We start from the raw sequence: 13,375 nt of genomic DNA, 5'->3' as shown, positions 1-13,375 counted from the left end.
CCTCAATCCAATTGAGAATCTGTGGTATGACTTAAAGATTGCTGTACACCAGCGGAACCCATCCAACTTGAAGGAGCTGAAGCAGTTTTTCCTTTAAAAATAGGCAAAAATCCCAGTGCTAGATGTGCCAAGCTTATAGAGACATACCCCAAGAGACTCTCAGCTGTAATTGCTGCAAAAGGTGACTCGACAAAGTATTGACTTTGGGCGGGTTGAATACTTATGCACGCTCAAATTTTCTGTTTTTGTTGTGTTATTTCTTGTTTGTTTCACAATAAAACATATTTTGCATCTTAAAAGTGATAGGAATGTTGTGTAAATCAAATGATACAAACCCCCCCAAAAATAAATTTCAATTCCAGGTTGTAAGGCAACAAAATAGGAAAAATGCCAAGGGGGTGAATACTTTTGCAAGCCACTGTATCTAGCTATATCGATCCTGCTTTGTGAAATAAGCCTAGAGCAGAGCTGAATCAGAGAGGGTCAGAGAAAGCTGATTATGATAGCGATGATGATGATGGGTCAGTACGCACCGGGATGTAGTTAGAATTGATGTAGTCGTCAAATGGACTTCCATGGATGGACAGTTTCACTCTAGAGGAATCATCTGGGATGTGGGAAAGAGGAGCAATGAGGATTGATAGAACTGAAAGAGAATTCCTGTCACTCTGCCCAGAGACAAAGCATCATGCTCCCAACCACTCTAGTGTAAATGCTTGTTTGAATAAACAGCTAAGCTATTGAATAAACAAAGGAGTTAGTCTGTATGGAAATGATGATGGAGGATTAGATATGATAAGCTATGGTAGCTATGGTAAGCAGTGGCAGGGGGACAGGGGTCGTTGTCATGGAGACAGGGGTCAGGGGTCATGGTTGACTCACAGGGAAGCACATTGTTGTAGCGGTTCTTGGACTTGTTCTCCATGGCCAAAGCGCTGGTTTTTGCTTGGGCTGTTCCCACTAGCTTCAGGTCCTAGAGGGAGAGGGAGACATTAGGCAACCAGGAACGAGTTGCTTACAAAGAAACACAGGCACATTTACAGAATACAGAACATCAACTGATGCCCGATGGAACATCCAAAATATGTGCATGAACGAATAAATAGATTTATATTTTACCTCAAACTCCTCAGCGAAACCACAGTTGGAGTCTGCTCTCTGCTTCTTGTAATAAGCCTCATAGTCCTCCACCCTCACAACAACGGTTCTGCTAATAGAGACACAGGAGACAAGCATTAACACAAACATGAGTGACACCAAGAAACGGTGTGTAACTCTACCTGTTGCATCATTCAAGTTGTTAAGATGGCGCCGAAGAAGATGGCTGACATTTTACATGCCCGTAACCAATTGTGCTATTTTGTTCGTTTTTTGGGGGTTTGTAACTTGTTTTTTCACTTATTTGTAGATAATGTTGCTGCTACCATCTCCTATGACCGAAAATAACTTCTGGACATCAGAAATGGGATTACTCACCACGAACTGGAAGAAGCTTTTTCGAGAAAGATATAATGCTCTCCAGAGAACAGGCCCAGATTCCCGTCATTTGCGCGAAGAAAAGACGGAGGAAAAGAAGCTGCAGACGGGCTGCCTTTTGAGAATCCATAGGCGAGCGAGTAAACTCCCACTGCCATCAATTCTACTTGCTAACATGCAATAATGGGAAAATAACGATTATGATTATATTACCAACAGGACATTAAGAACTGTAATATCTTATGTTTCAACGAGTCGTGGCTGAACAACGACATGGATAATATAGAACTGGAGAGATTTTCCATGCATCGGCAGAACAGAGAAGCTATGTCTGGTAAGACGAGGGGTGGGGGTGTGTGTCTTTTTGTTTTAACAGCTGGTGCGCAATAACTAATATTATAGAAGTCTCGAGTTATTATTCGCCTGAGGTAGAGTACCTTATGATAAACTGTAGACCACACTATCTACCAAGAGAGTTCTCATCTATATTATTTGTAGCCGTCTATTTACCACCACAGACCGATGCTGGCACTAAGACCACACTCAACCAACTCTATAAGGTCATAAGCAAACAAGAAAATGCTCACCCAGAAGCGGTGCTCCTAGTGGCCGGGGACATTAATGCAGGCAAACTTAAATCAGTTTTATCATATTTTTACCAGCATGTCACATGGCAACCAGAGGAAAGAAAAACTCTATACCTCCTTTACTCCACACACAGAGATGCATACAAAGCTCTCCCCCGCCCTTCATTTGGCAAATCTGACCATAATTCTATCCTCCTGATTCCTGCTTACAAGCAAAACCTAAGCAGGAAGTACCAGTGACTCGCTCAATACGGAAGTGGTCAGATGATGCAGATACTACGCTACAGGACTGTTTTGCTAGCACAGACTGGAACATGTTCCGGGATTCATCCAATGGCATTGAGGAGTATACCACCTCAGTCATCGGCTTCATCAATAAGTGCATTGACGACGTCGTCCCAATAGTGACCGTACGTACATATTCCAACCAGAAGCCATGGATTACAGGCAACATCCGCATCGAGCTAAAGGCTAGAGCTGCCGCTTTCAAGGAGAGGGACACTAATCTGGATGTTTATAAGAAATACCGCTATGCCCTCAGACGAACCATCAAACAAGCAAAGCATCAATACAGGATTAAAATTTAATCCTACTACACCGGCTCTGACGCTCGTCGGATGTGGCAGGGCTTGAAAACATATTACAGACTACAAAGGGATACCCAGACGTGGGCTGCCCAGTGACGCGAGCCTACCAGATGAGCTAAATGCCTTTTATGCTCGCTTCAAGGCAAGCAACACTGAAGCATGCACGAGAGCACCAGCTGTTCTGGATGACAGTGTTTGATAACGCTCTCGGTAGCCGATGAGAGCAAGACCTTTAAACAGGTCAACATTCACAAAGGCGCGGGGCCAGATGGATTACCAGGACGTGTAATCAAAGCATGCGCGGATCAACTGGCCTGTGTCTTCACCGACATTTTCAACCTCTCCCTGACTGAGTCTGTAATAACTACATGTTTCAAGCAAATCACCATAGTCTCTGATCCCAAGGAAGGGAAGGTAACCTGCCTAAATGATTACAGCGCCGTATCACTCACGTCGGTAGCCATGAAGTGCTTTGAAAGGCTGGCCATGGCTCACATCTATAGCATCCTCCCGGATACCCTAGACCCACTCCAATTCACATACTGCCCCAACATATCCACAGATGCTCAATCTCAATCGCACTCCACACTGCCCTTTCCCACCTGGACAAAAGGAACACCTATGTGAGAATGCTGTTCATTGACTACAGCTCAGCATTCAACATCATAGTGCCCACGAAGCTCATCACTAAGCTAAGGACCCTGGGACTAAACACATCCCTCTGCAACTGGATCCTGGACTTCCTGACGGGCCGCCCCCAGGTGGTAAGGGCATGCAACAACACATCTGCCACGCTGATCCTCAACACTGGGTTCCCTCAAGGGTGTGTACCTGTCCTGTACTCCCTGTTCTCCCATGACTGCGTGACCAAACATGACTCCAACACCATCCTTAAGTTTGCTGACAACACTACAGTGGTAGGCCTGATCACCGACAATGAGACAGCCTATAGGGACAACAACCTCTCCCTCAATGTGAGTAAGACAAAGGAGCTGATCGTGGACTACAGGAAAAGGCGGGCTGAACATGCCCCCAATAACATCAACAGGGATGTAGTGGAGCAGGTCGAGAGTTTCAAGTTCCTTGGTGTCCACATCACCAATGATCTATCAAACACACCAAGACAGTCGTGAAGAGGGCACAACAAAACCTTTTCCCGCTCAGGAGATTGAAAAGACTTGGCATGGGTCCCCAGATCCTCAAAAGGTTCTACAGCTGCACCATCGAGAGCATCCTGACCGGTTGCATCACCTCCTGGTATGGCAACTGCTCGGCATCTCACATAAGGCGCTACAGAGGATAGTGCGTACGGGCCAGTACATCACTGGGGCCAAGCTTCCTGCAATCCAGGACCTATATAATAGGTGGTGTCAGAGGAAAGCCCATAACATTGTCAGAGACTCCAGTCACCCAAGTTATAGACTGTTTTCTCTGCTACCGCACGGCAAGCAGTACTGGAGCGCCAAGTCTACGACCAAAAGGCTCCTTAACAGCTTCTATCCCCAAGCCATTAGACTGCAGAACAGTTAATCAAATGGCCACCGGACTATTACATTGATCCCCCCCCCCCCTATTTGTTTTGTGCACTGCTGCGACTCGCTGCTATTATCTATGCATAGTCACTTCACCCCTACCTACATGTACAAATGACCTCTAACCTGTACCCCCGCACACTGACTCGGTACCGGTACCCCCTGTATATAGCCTCGTTATTGTTATGTTATTGTGTTACATTTTATTATTTGGTAAATATTTTCTTCACTCTTCTTGAACTGCACTGTTGGTTAAGGGCTTGTAAGTAAGCATTTCACGATAAGGTCTACACTTGTTGTATTCGGCAGCATGTGACAAATATTGATTTGAAGTCTCCTAATAGGTTACCATAAGAGTTGATACCCACACTTTAGCCCTGAAAAAAATGCATTCAATTTCAAACTGAGATGGATCAGAAACAAGTGAAGGATCATCATAATAACCTCATAGAGTGAATCTGGATGTCTGAAGAGTCCTTGTTTTGTCTGTAAAAACAAAGGCATACAAAAATCATATGACCATCCAAAAACATTTCAGACTAAATTATCGAGTGATGATGAACACGATGATGATTATGATGGTCCTGTATGGCTCAGTTGGTAGAGCATAGTGCTTGCACCGCCACGATTGTGGGTTCGATTCCCGAGGCCACCCATAAGTAAAATGTATGTGTACATGATAGTAAGTCGCTTTGAATAAAAGAGTCTGCTAAATGGCATATATTACGATGACGATCTCTCACCTCCTCCAGTAGATGATGAAGCCGGCAGTAATGATGAAGAGGATGACAAAAACTCCAAGTGTTACCCCGACAGCCACACTGGTGACCACTACATAAGAATGACCGGAGAGAACGCCTTATGAACGCAATATATTAGGAAGACATCCATCGTGCCTTTTATCATTGTAAGACTTGCTATAAGTACTCATAACAGCTCATAGCTGTGGTTTAAACAGTTAACACCATGTAAAAGTGCAATAGCTACCTGGGTCCTGAGGGAGGTAGAATGAATTTGAGTTAAACAGAGTTATCGTGATGAGTGACGAACCGACGTTCAGAAGCCCATTCTGCTCTACCACCATTTCAGTGAATAAAACAATGGCATAACTGTGAAGACAAAAGAAAAATGTAAAACATTTGACATTTTAGTTCATAGTTTACATCAGTAGTTGATTAATGCAAGCTGAATTGTAGTTCCATCCCTTCCACTCATCACACATACTGCCTGTGTTGTGTTCATACCTGTACTCTCGTTTGGCCTTCAGTTGGCCATTGGTATAGCCATTCCATGAGGTTTTGTCCCCTATGTAAATGTCAATGTTTCCTGCACGTTTCCTCCTCCGGCTGTTGTTAGTGTTGTCTTTGACCGTAGCCAGGTATGCAGTAGTAGAGCCTGCTTCCCAGTCCTGATAAGTCTTCACTAAGTACTGCGATGAGTTAGACTGATCTACATCTGTAAGTAAAACACCGCACACACGAGTACGGTGAAGATCACCGATTAAGAAAATATAGTCAAATTGTTTGGACAAAGACACAAAATATTTTGAGATAAATCATCTTGAATATGTTGAATCAGAATTCTCTCAGTTAAATTAATCCAACTTGCATGTCTTTTTTATACCCAAAACCAAAACTGGCCAATCTACAAATCAATCATAAACCAATCTTAACCAATACGAGAATGAAGGGGACCCACTGTTGATGTCTGAGGTCACCAACACGCCGTAGTGTTTGATTGGTCCATTGGTGCTGTCCAGGAGGCTGGGGGTGAGCTGTACAGAGAAGGAGTTGTGATCCTTCGCTGTCACACTGACTAGGGACTCAACGTCAGCTGGGATAGGAGGGACTGGAGAAATGGAAGAGAGGAGAAAGAAATGGGACATAAATTCTTACAGTATTTCTACTTACATCCTGAAAGGATTGTGTTTACGAGCTTACATATTACTTCAATACAGATATAGGATGTTAATTTGATCACCCTCTTGCAGGAGAACCTTCCTGCAATGCAGAACATTTTAAACTTGAAGTATTCACTGAGTATACAAAACATGCTCTTTCCATGACAAAGACTGAACAGGTGAATCCAGGGAAAAGCTATGACCCCTTATTGATGTCACTTGTTAAATCCACTTTAATCAGTGTAGATGAAGCAGAGGAGACAGGTTAAATAAGGATTTCTAAGTCTTGAGACAAACGAGACATGGATTGTGTATGTGTTCCACTCAGAGGATGAATAGGCAAGACAAAAGATTGAAGTGCCTTTGAGCGGAGTATGGTAGTAGGTGCCATGTGCAGCAGTTTGTGTCAAGAACTGCAATGCTGCTGGGTTTTTCACACACAACAGTGTGTCAAGAATGGTCAATGGACATCCAGCCAACTTGACACAACTGTGGGAAGCATTAGAGTCAACATGGGCCAGCATCCCTGTGGAACACTTTGGATACCTTGTAGAGTCCATCCCCTGACAAATTTAGGCTGTTCTGAGGGCAAAAAGGGGGGGGGGTATTTTAGGTTTTTAAAAGGCTTCTGAAGTATTTAATTTCCACTTTAAAATTTGATTTTCCCTTACAATAAATATATGCATACCTACAAAAATGTCCATTAATTATAATCGACACAATTCACATTTCCTGTTGCTGCAGGATTATTTTCCTGCCGTAGAAAACTGGCTCAAATTTAAGATCCTACATCTGTACATGGGCAACACATATTGTATAGGTAAAGAAAATCCATGTACAACACATTTTCAAATTGTGAGGGTAATTAAGTTGTTCTATCATATTCCATCAAATTTGCGCCTACATTGCAATTGAACTATGTTTCTGCCACATACCAGTAATGCCAGTCTTGCAGGTGAGGCTTTGGACGGTGCTGGTTTTCCCACAGCCCAGAGTGGTCACGGTCAGGGTGTAGTCTGTATAGTGCTTCAGGTCAGGGACTGTGTAACCACAGGCTGGGTTACAGTCACCAATTGTCTTATTGTGTACCTAAACCAATCAATTAATCAGTCAATCAATAATTGTTTTGTTTCTGTGAACAATATTTACTGTACTGTTTGAGAAATGCATTGTGTAACAATTGCGAAATACATTGTGTAGCCGCACCTGGCCCTGAGGGAGTTGGATGGTTTCCTTAGCAGTGATCTGAAAGCCCTGGTGCAGTCCTTTGGGTTTGGTCCAGGACAGATTCAGCTTGGCGTTGGGGTCATTAGGAGAGGCACACTTCAAGTTGGACACAGGGCTGGCATCTATGGCACAGTGATGGAGAGAAAGAGGTTTTCAGATTTCAGTTTTATTACTAGAAAATGTGCAAACCATGGCTGAATTACAAAACTCGGTTAAAAAAATACTATTTACAAGAGATCAAAACTCAGTTAAAAAATGACATATAAAATAGTATCCCTATCTGGATCCGTGTCTGTAGATGCTAGTAACGGTAGTACATCCTTTATAAATCCCTATATGCATTCTTAACGCATCCCACACTGGTGGTACAGTATTTATACATGTGAAAACATGCTATGATCTTACTGGTGCAGCTGGAGGTTGAGACTGGAGCTCCCTCTGTTCCGTCGTCTGTCTGTGTTGTTACGGTAAAGTTATACAGACTACCAGGGACCAATCCATTGATGGGCAGGTTTTCCATAGCTGTGGTTCTATTACTGATGATTAACCCTGTGGAGTTGGTCCAGGTCACTCTGAAGCTGTAGCCTGGTTTGTGACCTACAGGCTTTGACCAGGTCAATGTTAGGTTCACCTCGGCTGTCACTGCACTCAGTGACTGGACACTCTCTGGTCCTTGGAAATTCAATTAAAGACAGCATAGAGAAGGTTAGTAGAACAATAATTATGAATACAGAAAGCAAACGTCTCGGGGTTGTATTTGGGTGTATGTGTTCGGAAATGATTGAGCGTGTGCATGTACGTGTGTGTGTTGACACTCACTGGTTGTGACCAAACTGCTCCAGACCTCCTCACTGTGGAAGCCTAGCACTCCCACTGTAACCACAGACATATTGTAGGGTGTTCCAGAGTACAGGCTGGGCAGGGTTTGACTTGTGTTTGTAGTAGTGACCGTCTTGTTGTCTTGCTGCGTTGACAGGTACTTCACTAGGTAACTGAAGGTGGTGTTGGCCATCTGAGGAGCTTCAACCCACTCCACAGTGATGGAACTAGTAGTCTTCTCCAAGATCACGATCGGCCCAGGCGGGTTGGGTTCTGAGAGAGACAATTGACAGCAATTTATTTTGAGTTGTAAAAAACATGTGTGAATTGAATGTCCTTTCACAATGTATCTTGAAAGCTAACTCTGGACTGGTGCGAAATTAACATTGTTCTTCGTCTTAGACTAAACAGTTACAACAAATGAATGAACTCGGACAGACAGAGGAGGCATGCTACTGTAAGTAGAACTCTGGGCCTTTTCCCCCCTGGCTCCTCCCTTATACTCACGAGTTGCTGTAGTTACAGGTCCTGATGTTTCATTGAAGGGCCCACTGATAGTGGTCACCACGGCTGTGTACTCTCTCCCAGCTGACAGGTAAATGAAGGTGTGTGACTGCTGGTTGGAGTTCAGCCATACGGGGGTAAAGACCTGGTCAGTGCTGTTCAGATGGACCACATACTGCCCCACATTCCCTGGTGGTGCCGCCCAGCTCACCACCATGGTATTGGTGCTACCATTGTTGGAGATGGATGGCTGGACAGACTCAGGCTCTGGTAGAGAGGAACAGAGATAGGGGTGAGGTTAGAAAGGAGAGGGGGAGGGGAGAATGAGGGAAGATACAAAGGGATATAAATTCTAGAAAAACCTAACATTATGACTGTAACTACTGCTCCCTGAAAGAGGGAAACGAGGTACAACATAACTATGGAAAGTCTGACAGGGCCAAATTATATCTGCGCCTTGCTGGAAGCCCCGCCTTCCACAGGTGATAACCCTGAGGCCCGGATTCATTCCTTCAATTCAGTACCGCTCTTTACCTAGCCGAGAACCGTTTCCCTCCTTTAGGGAACAGTAGTTATCGTCAAAACAGTACAACATAACTACGGAGAACTAAAATCCCGCCCCAAACCGCCTCCAACAGCTCGCACATTGCGAGCTGCCTAATGACCCTCTCCTGTCCCAGCTGTAAGCACCCTGTAGACTACACTAGGAGCAGTGACATCCAAGCGATAAAACCTCACAAAAGTGTGTGGAGATGTCCAACTAGCCACAGCACAAATATCCACTACAGTCAACCCTTTAAATAACACCCAAGACACTGCCAGACGCCTGGTGGAGTGGGTGCGTACACCGCTAGGTAACCCTTGCACCTTGCTACTATATGCCAGGGAGATAGCTTCCACAATTGAGTGGGAGAGATGCTGTTTAGAAACTGCCCTGCTGCGAGCTGGATTAGCAAAACAGACAAAAAGTTGGTCACCGGAAATCCTGGGTCCGCCCAAGGTACGTGTGTAAAACTCATACTGGAAAGAGGGCATGTAACCTCTGTTGCTCTTCCGAAGCAAAAGCAGGAGGCGGAAAGGGAAATACCTCGAAAGCTAAGGACATAACCATGACTCTCGGGGCAAAGGCCGCATTCAGATGTAACGTCACCTTTGAGTTGCCAGGGGTGAAATGAGTACAGGAAGGGTGTATGGATAATGTGTGGAGAACCCCAACGTGTTTAACCAAGGCCAAAGCCACGAGCAAGGATGTCTTGTAGGAGAAGGTCTTCAGATCCACAGACTCCAGTGGGTCAAAGGGGGACTAACACAGAGCATCCAAAACCAAAGCTAAATCCCAAGTGGGCGCAATAGGTTTAGAGACCTGTCGGAAACAGCACACATCTTTTAGGAACCGCACCGCCAGGGGATGAGCATCTGGACTGGCACCATCAATTCCCACATGACACGCTGAAATAGCAGCCATGTACACTTTCAAAGTGGAGAATGAAGCACCCTGCTCAAAAAGCTCCTGTAGGAACTGGCCCTCCAGAGAACTCTGAAAAGGAACAATTCCTTTATTTTGGCACCAAAGCTCAAACACCTGTCACTTATATACATACAGCCCTCTCATGGACGGCACCCTTGTGAACTAAATAGTAGCAATCAAGTTCAGAGGTAAACCTCTAGCCGTCAGATTGGACCTCTCTGGGGCCAAGCCCAGAGGTATAGCCTCCACTCCTGGGTGTGCCCTCCACTCCTGAGAGAGAGGGCTCCACCTGGATAAAAGATCTGCACCAGAGTTGATTCAACCTGGGTTATGTATTGCTCGATACGACAGCATGTGCCCGACAAAAGCAGGGGAGAACACCTGAGCACCAGATACACCGTTAGGAGCTCCAGGTAACTGATATGCAGTGCAATGTCATGACTTCCACCGAAGTCAGTTCGGCGGAAGTTCGGGCGGCGTTCGGCGGTCGACGTCACCGGTCTTCTAGCCAACGCCGATCCACCTTTCATTTTCCATTTGTTTTGTCTTGTCCCACACACCTGGTTTACATTCCCTCATTACTTGTCGTGTATATAACCCTCTGTTCCCCCCATGTCTGTGTGTGCAATTGTTTATTGTAAAGTGTTTGTGCACTCTGACTGGTTCGCGACGGTTATTTTGTACCCATATTTTGTTGTTCTGGGTGCCGTTGGGTTTTTTCATATTAAACTGCTCCGGTTATTACACAGTTCTGCTCTCCTGCACCTGACTTCCCTGCAGCCAGTCTCGCACCTCTTACATGCGCTCCGCACCACTGTCCATACCCCCCGAATCAAGTTGCATTCATACAGCGCCCCAGCCCCCTTTTGCAGGCTACAACTCAGCCCATGGGAGCCCCCTAACAATAGTAGAGGGTCCCACCACTGGGCCAGGGCCAATAGGCCTGACAGGGATGCCCGAAGCGACCGGCTTAAGCCGCGAGATGCGTCCAGGCGATTGGCTAGCACTCAGTGTTGGAAGGGCCGCATTGACAATAGCCCCAGGAGAATGACTTCCATCCCAGAAGCCATTGTCTCCAGTAAGCATAGGCACTGGTGAAAATGCACTATGTGACACAGCCGAAATTTGGCTTATCAGAGCTGGAACCCGAACCCCTTAAGTGGGGATAGCTAGTTAAAGACCCATAAACGGAATGAGCTGAGATGGAGTGAGACAGCAGTTTTTTCTGGTATCTTAAGAAGCCTAGAGACTGAATACAGGACAGTAGCATGGATGTGTGTAACACTGCTTGCTCCCTAGACTCTGCTGCCACCAGCCAATCGGCTCTAATAGCCGGCGGCTCGTGGGAATTCAGAATTTGTCGAATCTGAGGTGTTTGCTGAAGACACGTAGAACTAAAATGAGACGCAAAGTCCCATCCCTTTTCAGAACCAGGAAATACCGGCTGTATCCCGGATCTTCAACATAGGCACCACTCTGACTGCCTACTTCTGGAGATGGGAGGATATTTCCTCCCTCAAAACGGCCGCTGAGGCCTGGGAAACAGTTGACGTGAGGATGCTGCAGAAGCGTGGGGATGCACGACAAATTGTACCCCCGACGCCACTGTTCGATTGATCCAGGGCAACACCGCCCATGAGCGCCATTACTCTACCGGCCAGCCATAGGTACTGGCGAAAAAGCACCTTGTAACCTAGCTGGGAATGGGACAGGCTGCTCTGAAAAACGGGCCCCTTCTGTGGTAACAGACATGGGCGATTCGTAACAGTTTTTCACTGTTCCAGTGGTTTTAAACTAATTAATTGTTGCCCTAATAGTGGTAAGTGGTACATATATTCTTTATTTTAGCGATTTTCTTGTACCCATTGTCTGATTTATGAAGGTCAACAACCATTTGTCCTTTTCATTTGTGAGCCGTTTGCCTTTTCCTATGGAGATGGATGACAAAGGGATTTTACACGCGTATTAACACATTTTTTATACCCCAGTGAAACAGGAAGCCATGCAGATTTAATTTAGTTTGATTTGATTTATTAGAATATTTATGTAACGAACACGATGGGAGACAGAGAGCTGGTTTCAAGTGCAGGGCGCAGCAGGTGTTTATTGTAAAGGACCACAGGAGGAGGCAGATAGCTGGGTCAAGCAGAAGGTCATACACAGTGGTCCAAAAAGGCAACAGTACAGGCAGGGAAAAGGCTAGTAACATCGTCCGGGAGATCATGTAATAGGCTAAAGTACAAGCAGGGAATAGGCAAAAGGCATCGTTAGTGAGGCAGGCAAAAACTATCATACACAGGAGGAGTAAATTGCAGGAAAGCAGAGCTCCGAATAGAAGTGTGTCACAAAACAAACAATACCTCATAATGATGGGGTGCAAAGAACTGAACTAAATAGTGTGTGATAATGACATACAGGTGTGTGAACAGGTGATCAGAATTCAGGTGATTGGGATCTGGAGAGTAAGCTGCGTTCAGGTGATCTATGTGTTTAAGAGTGTGAGCTGGAAAGTGGGCTGGAAAGTGAGCTGCGTTCAGGGGATCTATGTGTTTGAGAGCGTGAGCTGGAAAGTGGGCTGGAAAGTGAGCTGCGTTCAGGGGATCTATGTGTTTGAGAGCGTGAGCTAGAAAGTGGGCTGGAAAGTGAGCTGCGTTCAGGGGATCTATGTGTATGAGAGTGTGAGTTGGAAGCAGACGTTACAATTTAGGGTTGCCAATAATTGACACCCATCTTTTTGAGAAATAAAAATATTACTTTCTATAAGCAATTGTATATAATAATAATAATATAATTTCAATTTCCCTCGCATTTCTTTGAGCATACAATATAGCTCAGTATTATTATTTATTTTATACTTTTTTGCTCATCTTTATCAAGGGTGCCAATTATTTTTGACCTGACTGTAGGTGAAAAGAAAGCAGGTCTCACCTGTGTACTGAAAGATTGAGACGGTGCCTCCCTCTATACCGTCCTGTGCCTTGACGGAAACACGGAAGGTGCAATTGGTTCCTGGTGTGAGTTCTGGAATGACGGCCACCTCTCCTGTCACTGTGTGGTTTGTGGGAGTAGACACGCACCCCTCGGTCTGGATACGGTATGTGTAACCACTCTTGTACTGAGGTGGCTTGGTCCAGGTCAGACGTACACCAGTTGTGTTTACTGTAGGCGCCAACAACCCACTAATGGGATATGGTCCTGGAAACAAAGGGTCTTAGGTTTGACTTGAGTAATACAAAGAGGGTGAGTACTGTTCAACATATGCTGGTCCCAAATAT

The 13,375-nt window shown here is 45.2% G+C and overlaps 1 protein-coding gene across 1 annotated transcript in view; it reads right to left on the bottom strand.

Annotated features, from left to right (window-relative positions):
* Positions 1 to 13,375, bottom strand: part of LOC106561044 (receptor-type tyrosine-protein phosphatase eta) — a 39,356-nt gene that overhangs the window by 6,401 nt on the left and 19,580 nt on the right. Inside the window, exons 11-24 of the mRNA XM_014124613.3 lie at positions 13,029 to 13,295; positions 8,636 to 8,899; positions 8,129 to 8,401; positions 7,715 to 7,981; positions 7,289 to 7,431; positions 7,018 to 7,171; positions 5,881 to 6,030; positions 5,427 to 5,637; positions 5,170 to 5,291; positions 4,926 to 5,013; positions 4,627 to 4,668; positions 1,120 to 1,210; positions 883 to 973; positions 534 to 607 (exon numbers count right to left, since the gene is read on the bottom strand). Of these exons, the coding sequence (XP_013980088.3) occupies positions 534 to 607; positions 883 to 973; positions 1,120 to 1,210; positions 4,627 to 4,668; positions 4,926 to 5,013; positions 5,170 to 5,291; positions 5,427 to 5,637; positions 5,881 to 6,030; positions 7,018 to 7,171; positions 7,289 to 7,431; positions 7,715 to 7,981; positions 8,129 to 8,401; positions 8,636 to 8,899; positions 13,029 to 13,295 (2,237 nt within the window). The remainder of the gene's footprint in view (positions 1 to 533; positions 608 to 882; positions 974 to 1,119; positions 1,211 to 4,626; positions 4,669 to 4,925; positions 5,014 to 5,169; positions 5,292 to 5,426; positions 5,638 to 5,880; positions 6,031 to 7,017; positions 7,172 to 7,288; positions 7,432 to 7,714; positions 7,982 to 8,128; positions 8,402 to 8,635; positions 8,900 to 13,028; positions 13,296 to 13,375) is intronic.

The sequence above is a fragment of the Salmo salar genome, chromosome 10, assembly GCF_965601325.2.
Source record: "Salmo salar chromosome 10, fSalSal1, whole genome shotgun sequence".
In the NCBI taxonomy this organism is placed as follows: Eukaryota; Metazoa; Chordata; class Actinopteri; order Salmoniformes; family Salmonidae; genus Salmo; species Salmo salar.
The sequence above is the reverse complement of the archived record's forward strand: the minus strand, read 5'-3'. Positions and strand labels throughout refer to the sequence as shown.